The sequence below is a fragment of the Phalacrocorax aristotelis genome, chromosome 24, assembly GCF_949628215.1.
Source record: "Phalacrocorax aristotelis chromosome 24, bGulAri2.1, whole genome shotgun sequence".
Taxonomy (NCBI): Eukaryota; Metazoa; Chordata; class Aves; order Suliformes; family Phalacrocoracidae; genus Phalacrocorax; species Phalacrocorax aristotelis.
The window spans coordinates 3,147,501-3,159,545 of NC_134299.1; the positions used below are offsets into that span (position 1 = coordinate 3,147,501).

Consider the following 12,045-nt stretch of genomic DNA (forward strand, 5'->3'; position numbering starts at 1 on the left):
CTAGAGCTGTGCAAGGGGACTGCTTACTACATTTTCACAGCTTTTCCCCTGGGCTGGTAGCAGAGTGATGAAGTCTGGGCACATGGTGCCTCAGCAAATTGTGGGTTGTGCTAATACTTGAGCTGCTGATGTTTAAGACATGAGCCCTCTGATGAGCTGGCTAGCTGTGGCCTTCTATCAGGTGTCAATCCTTAAGTTAAACCAGGATAGCCCAAGAGCAGGAGGAGTTTGGCTAAGGTGAAATTCACCCTTTTACAGCATAGCGCATTGACTTTTTCTTAGGAGACAGGGAAGGTATTGTAAGGCTTCACCTTAGCAGTGTTCCAAAAAAACACTACTTGCTGTAGAAGTTCTGCTGATAATCTTTTGAGCAGGAGATCTGCTTGCTTTAAGTCCAGGCTTTCACGTGGGTTGTTTCAGTGTCATGGAGCAGGACACTTCTGTGGTTAAAAGAAAAAAAAGCCTGGAAGTTGAGTATTGATATTAAGGTCATCTTACCATTTGTTGGACATGAATTGCAGTGCACCTTCTTTATCACAAATTACAGATGTTGGTATCCTTGCTTTTTTTAAAGATCTTGCAACTGTGTATTTTTCTTAGCTTAAAATGTCAACTCTACATTGTATTGGTGTTCTGGGTGGCATTCAAATCATCCTCGGATATAGACTTGCAGTGAATTTCTGAGATGGACAAGAAAATAGTGATAAATATCTTAATGTTACCTCAGGTCCTCTGGAAGCGGAAAAAAATGCTGGCCACACAATTCAGTACTTAATCCTTCTCATAGGGTTCATAATAAACATAGAAATGATACAGAGCTGGGCTCAAAATCTGCACCCCTGAGACTGGGACCTCATCAATACTTATAAATATCTGAAGGGTGGGTGTCAGGAGGATGGGGCCGGACTCTTTCCAGTGGTGCCCAACGCCAGGCCAAGGGGCAACGGGCACAAGCTGGAACATGGGAAGTTCCACCTGAACATGAGGACAAACCCCTTCCCTGTGCGGGTGCCAGAGCAGGGGCACAGGCTGCCCAGAGAGGCTGTGGGGTCCCTTCCCTGGAGACATTCACACCCCGCCTGGATGCGGCCCTGCGCCCCTGCTCTGGGGGTGCCTGCTCCAGCAGGGGGTGGGACGGGGTGATCTCCAGAGGTCCCTTCCAACCCCCTCCAGTCTGGGATTCTGTGATAGGAATGAAACTTTGAAAACTTTGTGTGGGATATTTCTGATGTTCTGAGGAAATACCTGACCTGTGGCTTGCTTTGTTTCAGCTTACAAAACTGTATCGGGTGTGAATGGTCCCCTGGTTATCTTGGATCAAGTTAAGGTAAAGTTTCAGATTCTTAATGAATGAAGCTTTTTGAGGGAGAGTTGACAAAAGCTGTGACTAAATCCAGACTGTTGTGAAATTTATGGGTCCACTGAGCAATTTTAATACAAGATCTGCTTCTGACTGCTGAGGTAAATGCGAATACACAAATTGCTGTAAAGCTAAGGACAGTTGTCCATGTCCTGGAAAAAATGGAGGGTTGTTGAGACTCTTGGGGAAAAGAAGGGGACAGAAGCATACCTATTCATTTTGTTCTTGTCTCTTTTGTTACCAAAGCATAAGTGCCCTGTAAAAGGGAGCTGTAAACAGTTTTGGCTTGCTTTCAAATTACTGGCAAGTTACTGTTGAAGGCAGTCAACTGATGCTATGTACAGGCACAAGCCAGTTTTATCTTATTGTCAGATGCTGCATTGAGGCTTTCTGTTAGTATGTCAGGACTACTAGGGTTTTTAGGGTGGGTTTTGTCAGGTCTTTCTGCAGCCTGCAACTCTGAGCAAATGTTGTCTAGTCCCTGCAAAAATGGCTTTAGCCTGATAAATTTTAGTTGTCATAGAATGAGTTTTGTTCCAATGAAAATATTATTCTTAATAATTGTAGTTGCTAAACGTAAGCTTGCTTGAAGCAATGTTAGTTTAATGACTGTTCTGGATTTTAATGCTTTCCACCATCTTTTTTGCTCATCTTCAGTTTCCTAGGTATGCAGAGATTGTCCACTTGACTCTCCCTGATGGCACAAGAAGAAGTGGGCAGGTTCTGGAAGTCAGTGGCTCCAAAGCTGTGGTTCAGGTATGATTAGTGACAGGAGTGTCTCTTGTTGCAATAGAAAAGTATTTTATTAATCAGCGTGTGCCTGAGCTGTGTCAAATCTGTCTTGTGATATGTTCTTTTGGTAAATGAATAAATTGCCTTCTTATTCCAAGTGCAATTTGCTTGAATAAATTTAGAAGATAGAAAATGTCCTTCTGTACTCCAGTTTTCAATCTGCATCCCCCTCTAGATTTCTTTGTTGCTAGATTAAAGGAATTGCACCGTAATTGTACAGCATTAGATTCAAGGTCAACTCCTGTGCTGTGTGGATGCAGGTATTTCTTCTAAGCAGCTGCTTCTTGTTAATATTAATTCTTCTTATCTGAAGAACTTTACCCTGTTGGAAAAGGGAGATACTTGAGATGAAAGGAATGGCACCGGGTTTGTTGGTTGCTGCTGATACACTTTGTGAATCTTGTTTAAAGTAGGTTTTTGTGTGATGTTTTGTACTAGTGAGCTGTTCTTGAAATCCTTTGCTTGCAGAGGACTGCCTTGCTTTTCTGCCCTGTGGCTGATCAAGTTCTCAAGCTGTGAAGCAGCATTCTAGTGTGTTATTTTGTAAAGCACAATACTTAAAACACACAGGAGAAAGGAGTTTTTTTTTTCTTCTGCTATGTTTACAGGTATTTGAAGGAACTTCAGGTATTGATGCTAAGAAAACATCTTGCGAGTTTACTGGGGATATTCTTCGAACCCCTGTATCTGAGGATATGCTTGGTAAGTACTTATATCTTGCTTTGAAGGATGAACGGACTGACCACACACTAACTTATTTTCACAGTAACTTACATTTTGATTTTGTTGCTGTATCTTGTAGGCAGAGTATTTAATGGATCAGGAAAACCTATAGACAGAGGTCCCATTGTTTTGGCTGAAGATTTCCTTGACATAATGGGTATGTTCTTAATCCATTTCTGGGAGGGAGGTAAAGACAGATCTGGTGTTTCTGATTTCTGAGTGTTGCCATAGTTTTGGTTTTGAACTGTTAGGGGGAGTTTTTTTAAGTATGTGTGTAGCATCAAACTCAGATCAAATTTACATGAGTGCAGGACAAAGAGGTAGTAGAAAATAACTGGTTTTGGTAGTGCTTGGAAGCTGTTCTTTGAAGCATTTGTAGACTATCTGAATTATACAGTCTGCAAAGATAAAAAGCTAATAACCTGACAGGCTTTTCTTACTTTTTACATGGCCCCAGAATACCAGAGCCTTGGCATCTGCAAAAGGCTCAGGTTTGACCAGACGCATCTAAAGATTTGTAGGCCTAAAGGGGGCTTTGCACATTTTGACGTGAGCCTTGGATCACAGCTGAAGGTCAGCGGTAGTTTGATCAAGCTTCAAACATGTACATGGAATAACATGTGTTCTTTTAAAAACTAAACAGGTCAGCCAATCAATCCCCAGTGTCGTATCTATCCAGAAGAAATGATTCAGACTGGCATTTCTGCTATAGATGGTATGAACAGTATTGCCAGGGGCCAGAAAATCCCCATATTTTCAGCTGCAGGCTTGCCCCACAATGAGGTGAGTACTCAAAGCTACTCTCTGAACTGGTAGTGGCTTGTGTTTCACTGGGGTTAAAAAGTAAACCAAGTTAAATTCTGGTCTGTGTAATAGCATCAAATATGCAGGAGGACTAAAATGGTGGGTTTTTTCCCCCTAGATTGCAGCTCAGATATGTCGCCAAGCTGGCTTGGTGAAGAAATCCAAAGATGTGATGGACTACAGTGAAGAAAACTTTGCCATCGTGTTTGCTGCTATGGGTGTAAGCCAATATTGTTGGAGGAAAATGATGTTTGAGTAATAAATAAGCCAATGCTGAGTATAGCTGAGGGTTACTTTTTTGAAAGCGTGCTAAGTAGGTCTTATGTGTGTAACTAAACAGTGCTAAATTGGCTGAATGGCTGAAAATGCCAAATGGCTGGAATTAACTGTAACAAAGTGTCTGATTAGGATAAAATATCTTAAACTTAAAATCTCTAGCCTGGAATGCTAGAAATAACTCATTCTGTTGGGATTGTAGGGGAGTCCTCATGATGCAGAGAGCTTTGCTTATGGATTATTAACAAGGTGTTTAGACCTTAGTATGATGCAAAATATAGTGACCTAAAATCTGGTCTGGAGCTGATGCCTTAATATTGTGATTTAGGTGAACATGGAAACTGCTCGGTTCTTCAAATCGGACTTTGAGGAAAATGGGTCCATGGACAACGTGTGTCTGTTCCTCAATTTGGCCAATGACCCAACGTAAGTAGTTACAGTGTGTTGGTTGGGAAAAGGCTGAGAAGAACAAGTAAACTGGAAGCTGAAGCCTCGCTGGTGTCCTTCCAGATGTCAGTTACGTGGACATTTTGCAGCAAGTTGACTATGAAATGCTGGTACTCCAGTTGGTGCGTGTAGCAGATTTTCAGAGCGTTTTAAGCTATTTGTAACTTCAAACTGTTACCTTGCAGCCTTAAAGCCCTTGGCATAATTAACGCCATACTGTTCTATTTCAGCATTGAACGCATTATCACACCTCGCCTAGCTCTAACAACGGCGGAGTTCTTGGCGTATCAGTGTGAGAAGCATGTGTTGGTCATTCTGACAGATATGAGCTCCTATGCCGAAGCTCTGCGAGAGGTACGCATTTATTACCTTGCATGCTGGGCGTTGGCAGAAAGGGTTCCTGGTATAAAGTGAGAATGTAAACTTCTGCTCAAGCTGTTAAATTAGTTCTTAAATTACAGTGTTCTGAAATAGGCAGTGAGGCTTTTAGTTGTTCATTGTTTGTCTAGGATTATGTTCAGCAGTCAAACAGCTATTTTTTCTGGGATAGCTAAACTTATTTGACTAGTGGCATTCAGCAGTTTGATATTAAGTTCCTGATTTGCCTTGGCATCTTCTCTTGTCATACGTGGTCGTAGTGACATAATAGAGGTTGGGGGGGCTGTATTTTGATATCGCCTGCAGGAAGAGGTACTTCCAAGTCACTAGTGTAGCTTAATTAGGGGAGCAGCAGTTCTGCGCAAGTGATCTGATTTCTTGGGAACGTTTTTCTGGGTTGCCTCAGGTTTCGGCGGCTAGAGAGGAAGTCCCTGGCCGGCGTGGTTTCCCAGGTTACATGTACACTGACTTGGCTACTATATATGAGCGCGCTGGGCGTGTGGAAGGCAGAAATGGTTCCATTACTCAGATTCCTATTCTTACCATGCCCAATGATGGTGAGTTATTTTCAAATGTTTTTAATAAATAGCACTTTAAAGGACTCCTTTAGAGAAACCTGCCTTATTCTGGACACACAGCAAGATAGGAGGTCCTCTGTGGCTTTTAGGTTTCCATTTGAATATTGCAGGTTTCGGCTGCCTGCTCTGTCTATATTGCTAATAGAAATGCTTTGCCCATTTCAGACTGCAGGACCATTCTCCAGCCCCCCCATCAGGAGTGCTTGCAGCTCTAATCCTCATGAAAGAGCGCTTGGTGATATGTGGGGCCACTAACTGATGGCATTTTACTTTAGAAGTCATTTAACTGCCAAAAGCTGCCACATCAGCGCTAGAACGGATGTAAAAGGTCTGAAAACTATCCAACTGCTTTTTTCCCCCATAGATATTACTCATCCTATCCCTGACTTGACTGGATACATCACTGAGGGACAAATCTATGTGGATAGGCAGCTGCATAACAGGCAGGTGCGTACTACACCGGTTAGAACATATTTAAGGTTCCTCTGTACTTTCTGAAGCATTAACGTTGAAATTCTCGCATGTCTTTCCTCCAGATTTACCCACCTATTAATGTCTTGCCCTCCTTGTCTCGACTGATGAAGTCAGCCATCGGAGAGGGTATGACCAGGAAGGATCATGCGGATGTCTCCAACCAGCTGGTATGTAAAAACCTCTTCAGAGAAGCAGAGGCACATTTCAAATATTCCTCTTGCCCAACAGCCTGTAAAGGGCAAGGCAAACAGTTGCAATCCAGAGCACTCCTGAGGTGGGTTTAAAAGCATTGGCTGAGTGCTTAGTGCAGTCAGGTGAGAGCCTTTGGGTTTGAACTGAAGCCGTTACATGGGTGGTGACGGTAAAAGCACTTGTTTCTGTCCCTCCCAGTACGCCTGCTACGCTATCGGGAAGGATGTGCAGGCGATGAAGGCTGTAGTTGGTGAGGAAGCTCTTACCTCAGATGATCTTCTTTATCTGGAGTTTCTGCAGAAGTTTGAGAAGAACTTCATTGCTCAGGGTGAGTGTTTCAAGAACATCACGGTATGTGTTAACACCGGAAGGTCTTGTCTCAGATCTCCCTGGTGGTGAGACATTTTCCTGCCCCATATTTCAGTCTGTGGTTGCTTTTCTGCAGGTCCTTATGAAAATCGCACTGTTTACGAGACCTTGGACATCGGGTGGCAGCTTTTGCGAATCTTCCCCAAGGAGATGTTGAAGAGAATTCCTCAGACAACACTGGCTGAGTTCTATCCTCGAGACTCTACTGCAAAACACTAGCCACAGCTTCATCTCTAACTCCTTGCTCTGTGAAATGCTGTTTGTTTTCCTTTTTCATGTGTTGGTGTTTACTTGTCGCCCTTACAATTAAAACCAAGACTAGGTGACACTTGTGCCAGTGTTCCAGTGTACACTGATACCAGTTTTTAAAATATCCCTTCTTCCAAAGCCTGGATCTTCAGGAAAATATTTAGGCCAGCTCTTACAAATGTGCAATAACTATCACGAAGCTTTTTTTCCTGAACTGGACCTTTTTTAGACATTTCAAGGGAATGTCTGAGGATTACCAGAAATTGCAGATCTTTGCTTTCAAACCCGGAGCACGTGGTTTAGAAAACACGAAAGAGCAAATGTGACTTCTTTGTCCAAAGCATCTGCTCAATCTGATCACACGCAGTTGCCGCGCTGCTGGTAGAACAGATGGCACTCTGCTGTCCTGCTGTTGTGCCTGAAGGCCAGGCTAATGTGTGGAAAGCGTGGTACGTGACAACGTACCTTTCTGAAAAATGCAACTCTGGCTTAAGATTCTTGAAGGTATGCATGAGCTGAGGTCGCTGCAGGCACGCTAGGCGCTTTTCCACTAGCAAAGGGAGGCAGGCCGGAGGGTTGCTACCTGCAGGTAGCACGATATGGCTTAATTACGGAATGAAAGGGTTTAAATTGAAGTTTGCAGAGCAAGTTTCCTATGTACCCTTTTTTTTTAAAAATTTGAATTCTGGAAATGCCAGAGGCACAAACCAGCAGCTAAAGCATTCTGAGATCAGTAGTGTCCCAACAGGCAAAACTGTAGGTAATTCGAGGCTTTGTGCTGCTACTGAAGGGGATTATATGAGATGTGAAAACTCTTACACCTGACACAGTTGTACTGGTGGGAGGTCAGCTTTTAAAGTATGTCTTGTACTAAATGATGCAACAGGAGAAAGCAACTTACGTGTGAATGGATATTTTGAATTCTGTTATAAAGCATGCTCTAGGTGGCACTGGGTCCCGAGTCGTGTTTGAAACTGTTGTGGTTTGCACTCCAGGCACAGATTTGGCTAGCCAGGAGAGCTCAGCCTTCCCGAACACTGCAAACTTGGCTAGTCAGCTCAGTGTTGTTTTCAGACTGGTTCAGATGAGGCTCCGAGCCCAGTGCTGGCAAGCTTTCTTGCTTTTCTCCAGGCTTAATGTAATCTAAGCTCTGGTCTAGCTAACCAAAGCATGTTGCACCTCTCTGAACGCCTTCAGTGCTTGTCTAGGAAGGTGCTAACATGACTCGAATGATAGTGTACTAATTCCAGCTTTCCCTGACGTCTCCTATGTGCAGTTCTTTCTATAGTTCGTTCAGTGTTCTCTGTAACTTGGATGCAATAGCAACTTTATTCCGGCGCATTCCACCCTAAAGCTGTGTCAAGTCTATTTTTCTTGAGGTAGGGATGGGAGGTTGGAAGTGTTGGCATGAGAATACTTTAATGTAGAGAATATCTAAATAAATTAAATATGGAAGGTGTTGAACAAAATGGAAGCTTTTGTGATTCTGTGGTTAAAAATGACTTTGGTCTTCCAGCAGCGGCCAAGATGTCCTTTGCCACTGGGGTTCCGGTTTCCATGAATGAAACTGCTTCATAATGTGCCGAAAACACTTCCATTTCGCAGCGAGGGCCGCTTGAGCCACCCGCACTTCATTCCTGGAGCTGGTTACTTTCACTGGTGAGGATTTGGCCTTCGACTTGAGGACCGAATGCTTCGTGCCGGTGGGGCAGTCACGGGTAGAGGCTTTGCAGGAATGTTGGCGGGTAATGTGATACCACTGTTTCCACAGGCGTCTCGACGGGTGGTTTGCACTAGCGGAGGCTAGGAGACCTTAAAAGGCTTCTTGGAAATGAGCTTAGGCGTATGTTGACTTTAAATTTTCCGTATGAACAGCACTACGAAGGGTGAGGGGGGCCTGGGAGGGTTTGTTCAGGTATTCCCTGCAGACAGCCTGGGGCCTGGCTCTGCTTAAATCCCTGGCGTCGGTCCCCCTCCATGAACTGTCATAAGGATTCCCTGCGGGGGGTTGCAGCGCGGCTGGTGACGGCGAGAGGCTGAGAACGGTGTGAAACGGGGAGATCCGGGATTCTTCCGACGCACGTCGGGGAGCGGAGGTAAACCCAGACTGAAGAATGCGCACATCGATGCTGGGCACCTCATGGGGGGAGGGGGCACCTCTCCTTTCTGCTGACTCCGCTATGTACGGTCAGAGTCCTGCCCTGATGCACTGCACCGACGCAGCCTCTGTAAGCCAGAGTTTGTTCCGACTGATGAAAGCCTGAGGCTGTCTCGGGTCTTCTGCTTCTAAATGTTGTACTGATAGTATTTGAGCTGTTCCTTGTACACAAGTTACACGTCCTTCAGGTAAAAAAAGACATCGGCTCATTTTATTTTTTAAAACCTCATTTAAATGTCCAAGCTGGTTCCTGCAGTATTTATTTTTGCCAGACACTTAAGTTAAAAATCCCTTATCCTCAGTATTAATAATGGCTTTGATTGTCCCACAGAGCTTGAGGGACTGCTCTTTCAATGCAGAGGAAGGAGGACCTAGTACGCAAAAAACACATCTGATGGCTTAAAGGTGTTTGTCCCAACTTTTTTTGACTTTTTCCACCCATTTACCCCCCTGGCGACAGTCACTGTCGTGAGGGAGAGGCTGGGGTTAGGGCATGAGAGTAACTTCCTGAACAGCTGGCAGCTGTCGCTGCTCAGTAATGCAGGCTTTGAAAACATGAGTAAGAGAAGAAATTCCAAAGTCCAGTGAATTCCTGAAATCCTTCAGCAGGTGACAGGCTTTGGGGACAAAGGTGGAACAAGCATTCCTGAGGGTGGATGGCTTTGTTTTGCCAGGAGAGGCAGGTTGCACAACCCGCAACATCTGCACGTGGGTAACGTGGCTACTGATGTGTGCGTATGTTACAGAGCAAAGCGAAAGCAATTCTGCAGCTGTAAGAATATCCATGGTCATTGAGCTCCCCTCATTTGCAGCTGGTGGGAGCGAAGGGGAAAGAACGAGGTGAGCACAGGCAAGCCATTGACGATAGCGTGGCTCCTCCGGGCCAGGCGGTGGTTTGGGCTGAATATAAACGGTGAGGGCGGCTGTGTGCTGGGGATGAAATACCTGCTGTCCTCAGCCCGTGGCGCGGGGAGAGGCCGGCTGGGCTGCGGCGAGCGTGGGGCTGGATGGAGCGCAGCAGCACCGCGTGTCCAGCCGGCAGCGAGTGGAGGGGATGGAGCACGCCGGTTCCCCCATCGGCGCTGTTGCTGCAGTCCAGAAGGACGAGGCTGTTTCAGATCCTGTATCACCTGGAAATAACATCTTTTTTCCAATTACGTATTTAAACAGCAGTGCAAGAGCTGCTTCAGAACTTATCAGACCTGCTGGAAGCGGCAGTGCATGCAGCGATGCCTCTTAACCAGCTTGGATGCTGCTGACTGCAAATGCACTTGAGGTTTTTGAACGGTGCTTGTGGGGACCAGGGTCTGGTTCTGGTTTGCTTGGCTTTGTAAGGTCAAGGGAGAAGGTTGTGCTTATAGGCACAAAACCAGCCCGCTGAGGCTCTTCAGCTCTTATCTGGGGGAGTTAACTCAGGCTTGCTTGCTGTTTAAACCTCTAGGACCTCTGGTTTAATGAGGTGTGTTTGGCAGGAACACCCAGCTCTGACCTGTCCCCTCTGCTCCTGGGACTCGTGCACCAAGTGGCCGGGCTGCTCCTCGCTGGCAGCGACTCCCGCGGGATTGCAGGCACGCCTGAGCCTGCTCTCCTCCCACTCCAGAGGCTTGAAGCAGGGCAGAAATCTCTGCCTTCCTCCTGGCTCGTGCTCCCCGGCTGCTGCAGGAAATGCATCTGCCACCGCAGGCAGAGCATCGCTGTCGCCCCGTGCACAGGCAGGTCCCCGGGTTGCAACAGAGCCTGTCCTGCTCCCAGGAGCAGAGAGCCTGAGCCTGGCACAGGGCCCTGTAAGGGAGGCATGACAAAAATAGCTTTAGCTCCTGTCAGCCGGAGGCCCCGGGAGCAGGCTGGGGCTTGCAGCACAGCTATTTTAGCACAGAGCTGAGAACATAGCCCTTTGCTGGGAAACTGGGGTGGGAAGGAAAAGGGGCGCTCAGGATGGGGAGGAAGGGGTGCCCCTCTGTGCCGTGAGCTGTCATCGGGCAGCTCCTGACACGGTGCTAAGCCGGACACTAAACAAACAGCCCGATATTTCATGGTGTGGAGACAGCAGGTACCATGCTAAATGGGACGTGCTGATCTCCCAGCTGCTGCCTTAGTTCATTTACACGCTGTTTTCTTTTCTCTTTATTTTTCGTAATGACTAATGAGGACTGCCTGGGGGTCTTATCCCCCTTTGCCAACTACTGTCAGCCAGTCAGGTCCCTCTGAGAAGCACACGCCAGCTGTCGGCTCATTTAGGAGGGGAGGAGAGCAAACATTGGACACGTTTCCCCCACCCTGCCCCTTGGGTTTTCAGTTGGGACTGGCAGATGTAAGGCAGGGTAGCAGGCTGGTGGGGAGAGCTGCTGCAGGTTATTTGCACATCAAAAGCAGTTTTGCCTCCGACCCTCTATCACCCTGTGAGCAAGAGGTGGCTCGATTTAATTGCTCTTTCAAAGGCAGCCCTGGTCTTGTCTTGGCTGAGATTTTAGGTCTGACTCTGCCCACCCGTAGCCAGAAACTGGTGCACTGGCACTGGGGTGTTAAAAGAAGATGCAAATCAGCTTTTCTCTGTCTTGAAGCTTATTTGCATCTGCTGATTAGTTCAACAACTAATTCAACTCCTACTGTTTGAGGACGGTTGGTGCTCGGGCAGCTGGAGCAGAGCTAACCCAAAGCACAGGCGAAGCAGGGAACCCCAGTGACTGTGGGGGAGATGCACGAGCTGCTGCCGCTGCTCCTGTTTTGCCCCCCAACACCTGAGCCAACCGTGCCCCTTGTTTTCAAATGCTTCCTCAGCCTGGGAGCCATGATACATGCTGAGGCCATCCTGTTCGTGTTCAACCTGCCACAGAGGAAGCATTGGGTATCATGAGGGAATGGCTTTACCCTGGTATTATCAGGGTAATGCTAATTCATACCTGTTGAGCATGAAGCAGTGGGGTTGCAGCAGGGCTGGGCTGCCCTGGCCATGGCTGTCCTCCACTGCTCTGCTTTCTGTGTGATCTCACGGCATCCTAACGCTGGAGCTGTGCTCTCTGTGCAGCAGCCTTACGAGGGCAGGCAGTGCCTGCTGCCTGATTTCTGCTGCCTGAAGCAGAGGATGCTCAGAGCCCCACCTGTGGGAGGACACTGCTTTTTCTCATCTGCAGCTTTACTGGGGTTTTGGTGGAAAAGGAGTGGGACCCTCACCTGGTGTAATGGAAGAAGCAGCCCAGGGTCGCCAGGGCTGGGGTTTTGGCTTCTCAGTGTCCTGGGCATTGCCA

At 46.7% G+C, this 12,045-nt stretch overlaps 1 protein-coding gene across 1 annotated transcript in view; it reads left to right on the plus strand.

Moving 5' to 3' along the window:
* The window catches only part of ATP6V1B2 (ATPase H+ transporting V1 subunit B2), an 8,566-nt gene extending 1,847 nt beyond the window's left edge, over positions 1-6,719 (plus strand). The window contains exons 2-14 of the mRNA XM_075074711.1: positions 1,272-1,327; positions 2,018-2,116; positions 2,761-2,854; positions 2,955-3,032; positions 3,519-3,658; positions 3,798-3,899; positions 4,284-4,381; positions 4,633-4,756; positions 5,187-5,337; positions 5,723-5,805; positions 5,895-5,999; positions 6,223-6,352; positions 6,470-6,719. Coding sequence (XP_074930812.1) covers positions 1,272-1,327; positions 2,018-2,116; positions 2,761-2,854; positions 2,955-3,032; positions 3,519-3,658; positions 3,798-3,899; positions 4,284-4,381; positions 4,633-4,756; positions 5,187-5,337; positions 5,723-5,805; positions 5,895-5,999; positions 6,223-6,352; positions 6,470-6,612 — 1,403 coding nt within the window. The 3' untranslated portion in view covers positions 6,613-6,719. The remainder of the gene's footprint in view (positions 1-1,271; positions 1,328-2,017; positions 2,117-2,760; positions 2,855-2,954; positions 3,033-3,518; positions 3,659-3,797; positions 3,900-4,283; positions 4,382-4,632; positions 4,757-5,186; positions 5,338-5,722; positions 5,806-5,894; positions 6,000-6,222; positions 6,353-6,469) is intronic.
* The last annotated feature ends 5,326 nt before the right edge of the window (positions 6,720-12,045 follow it).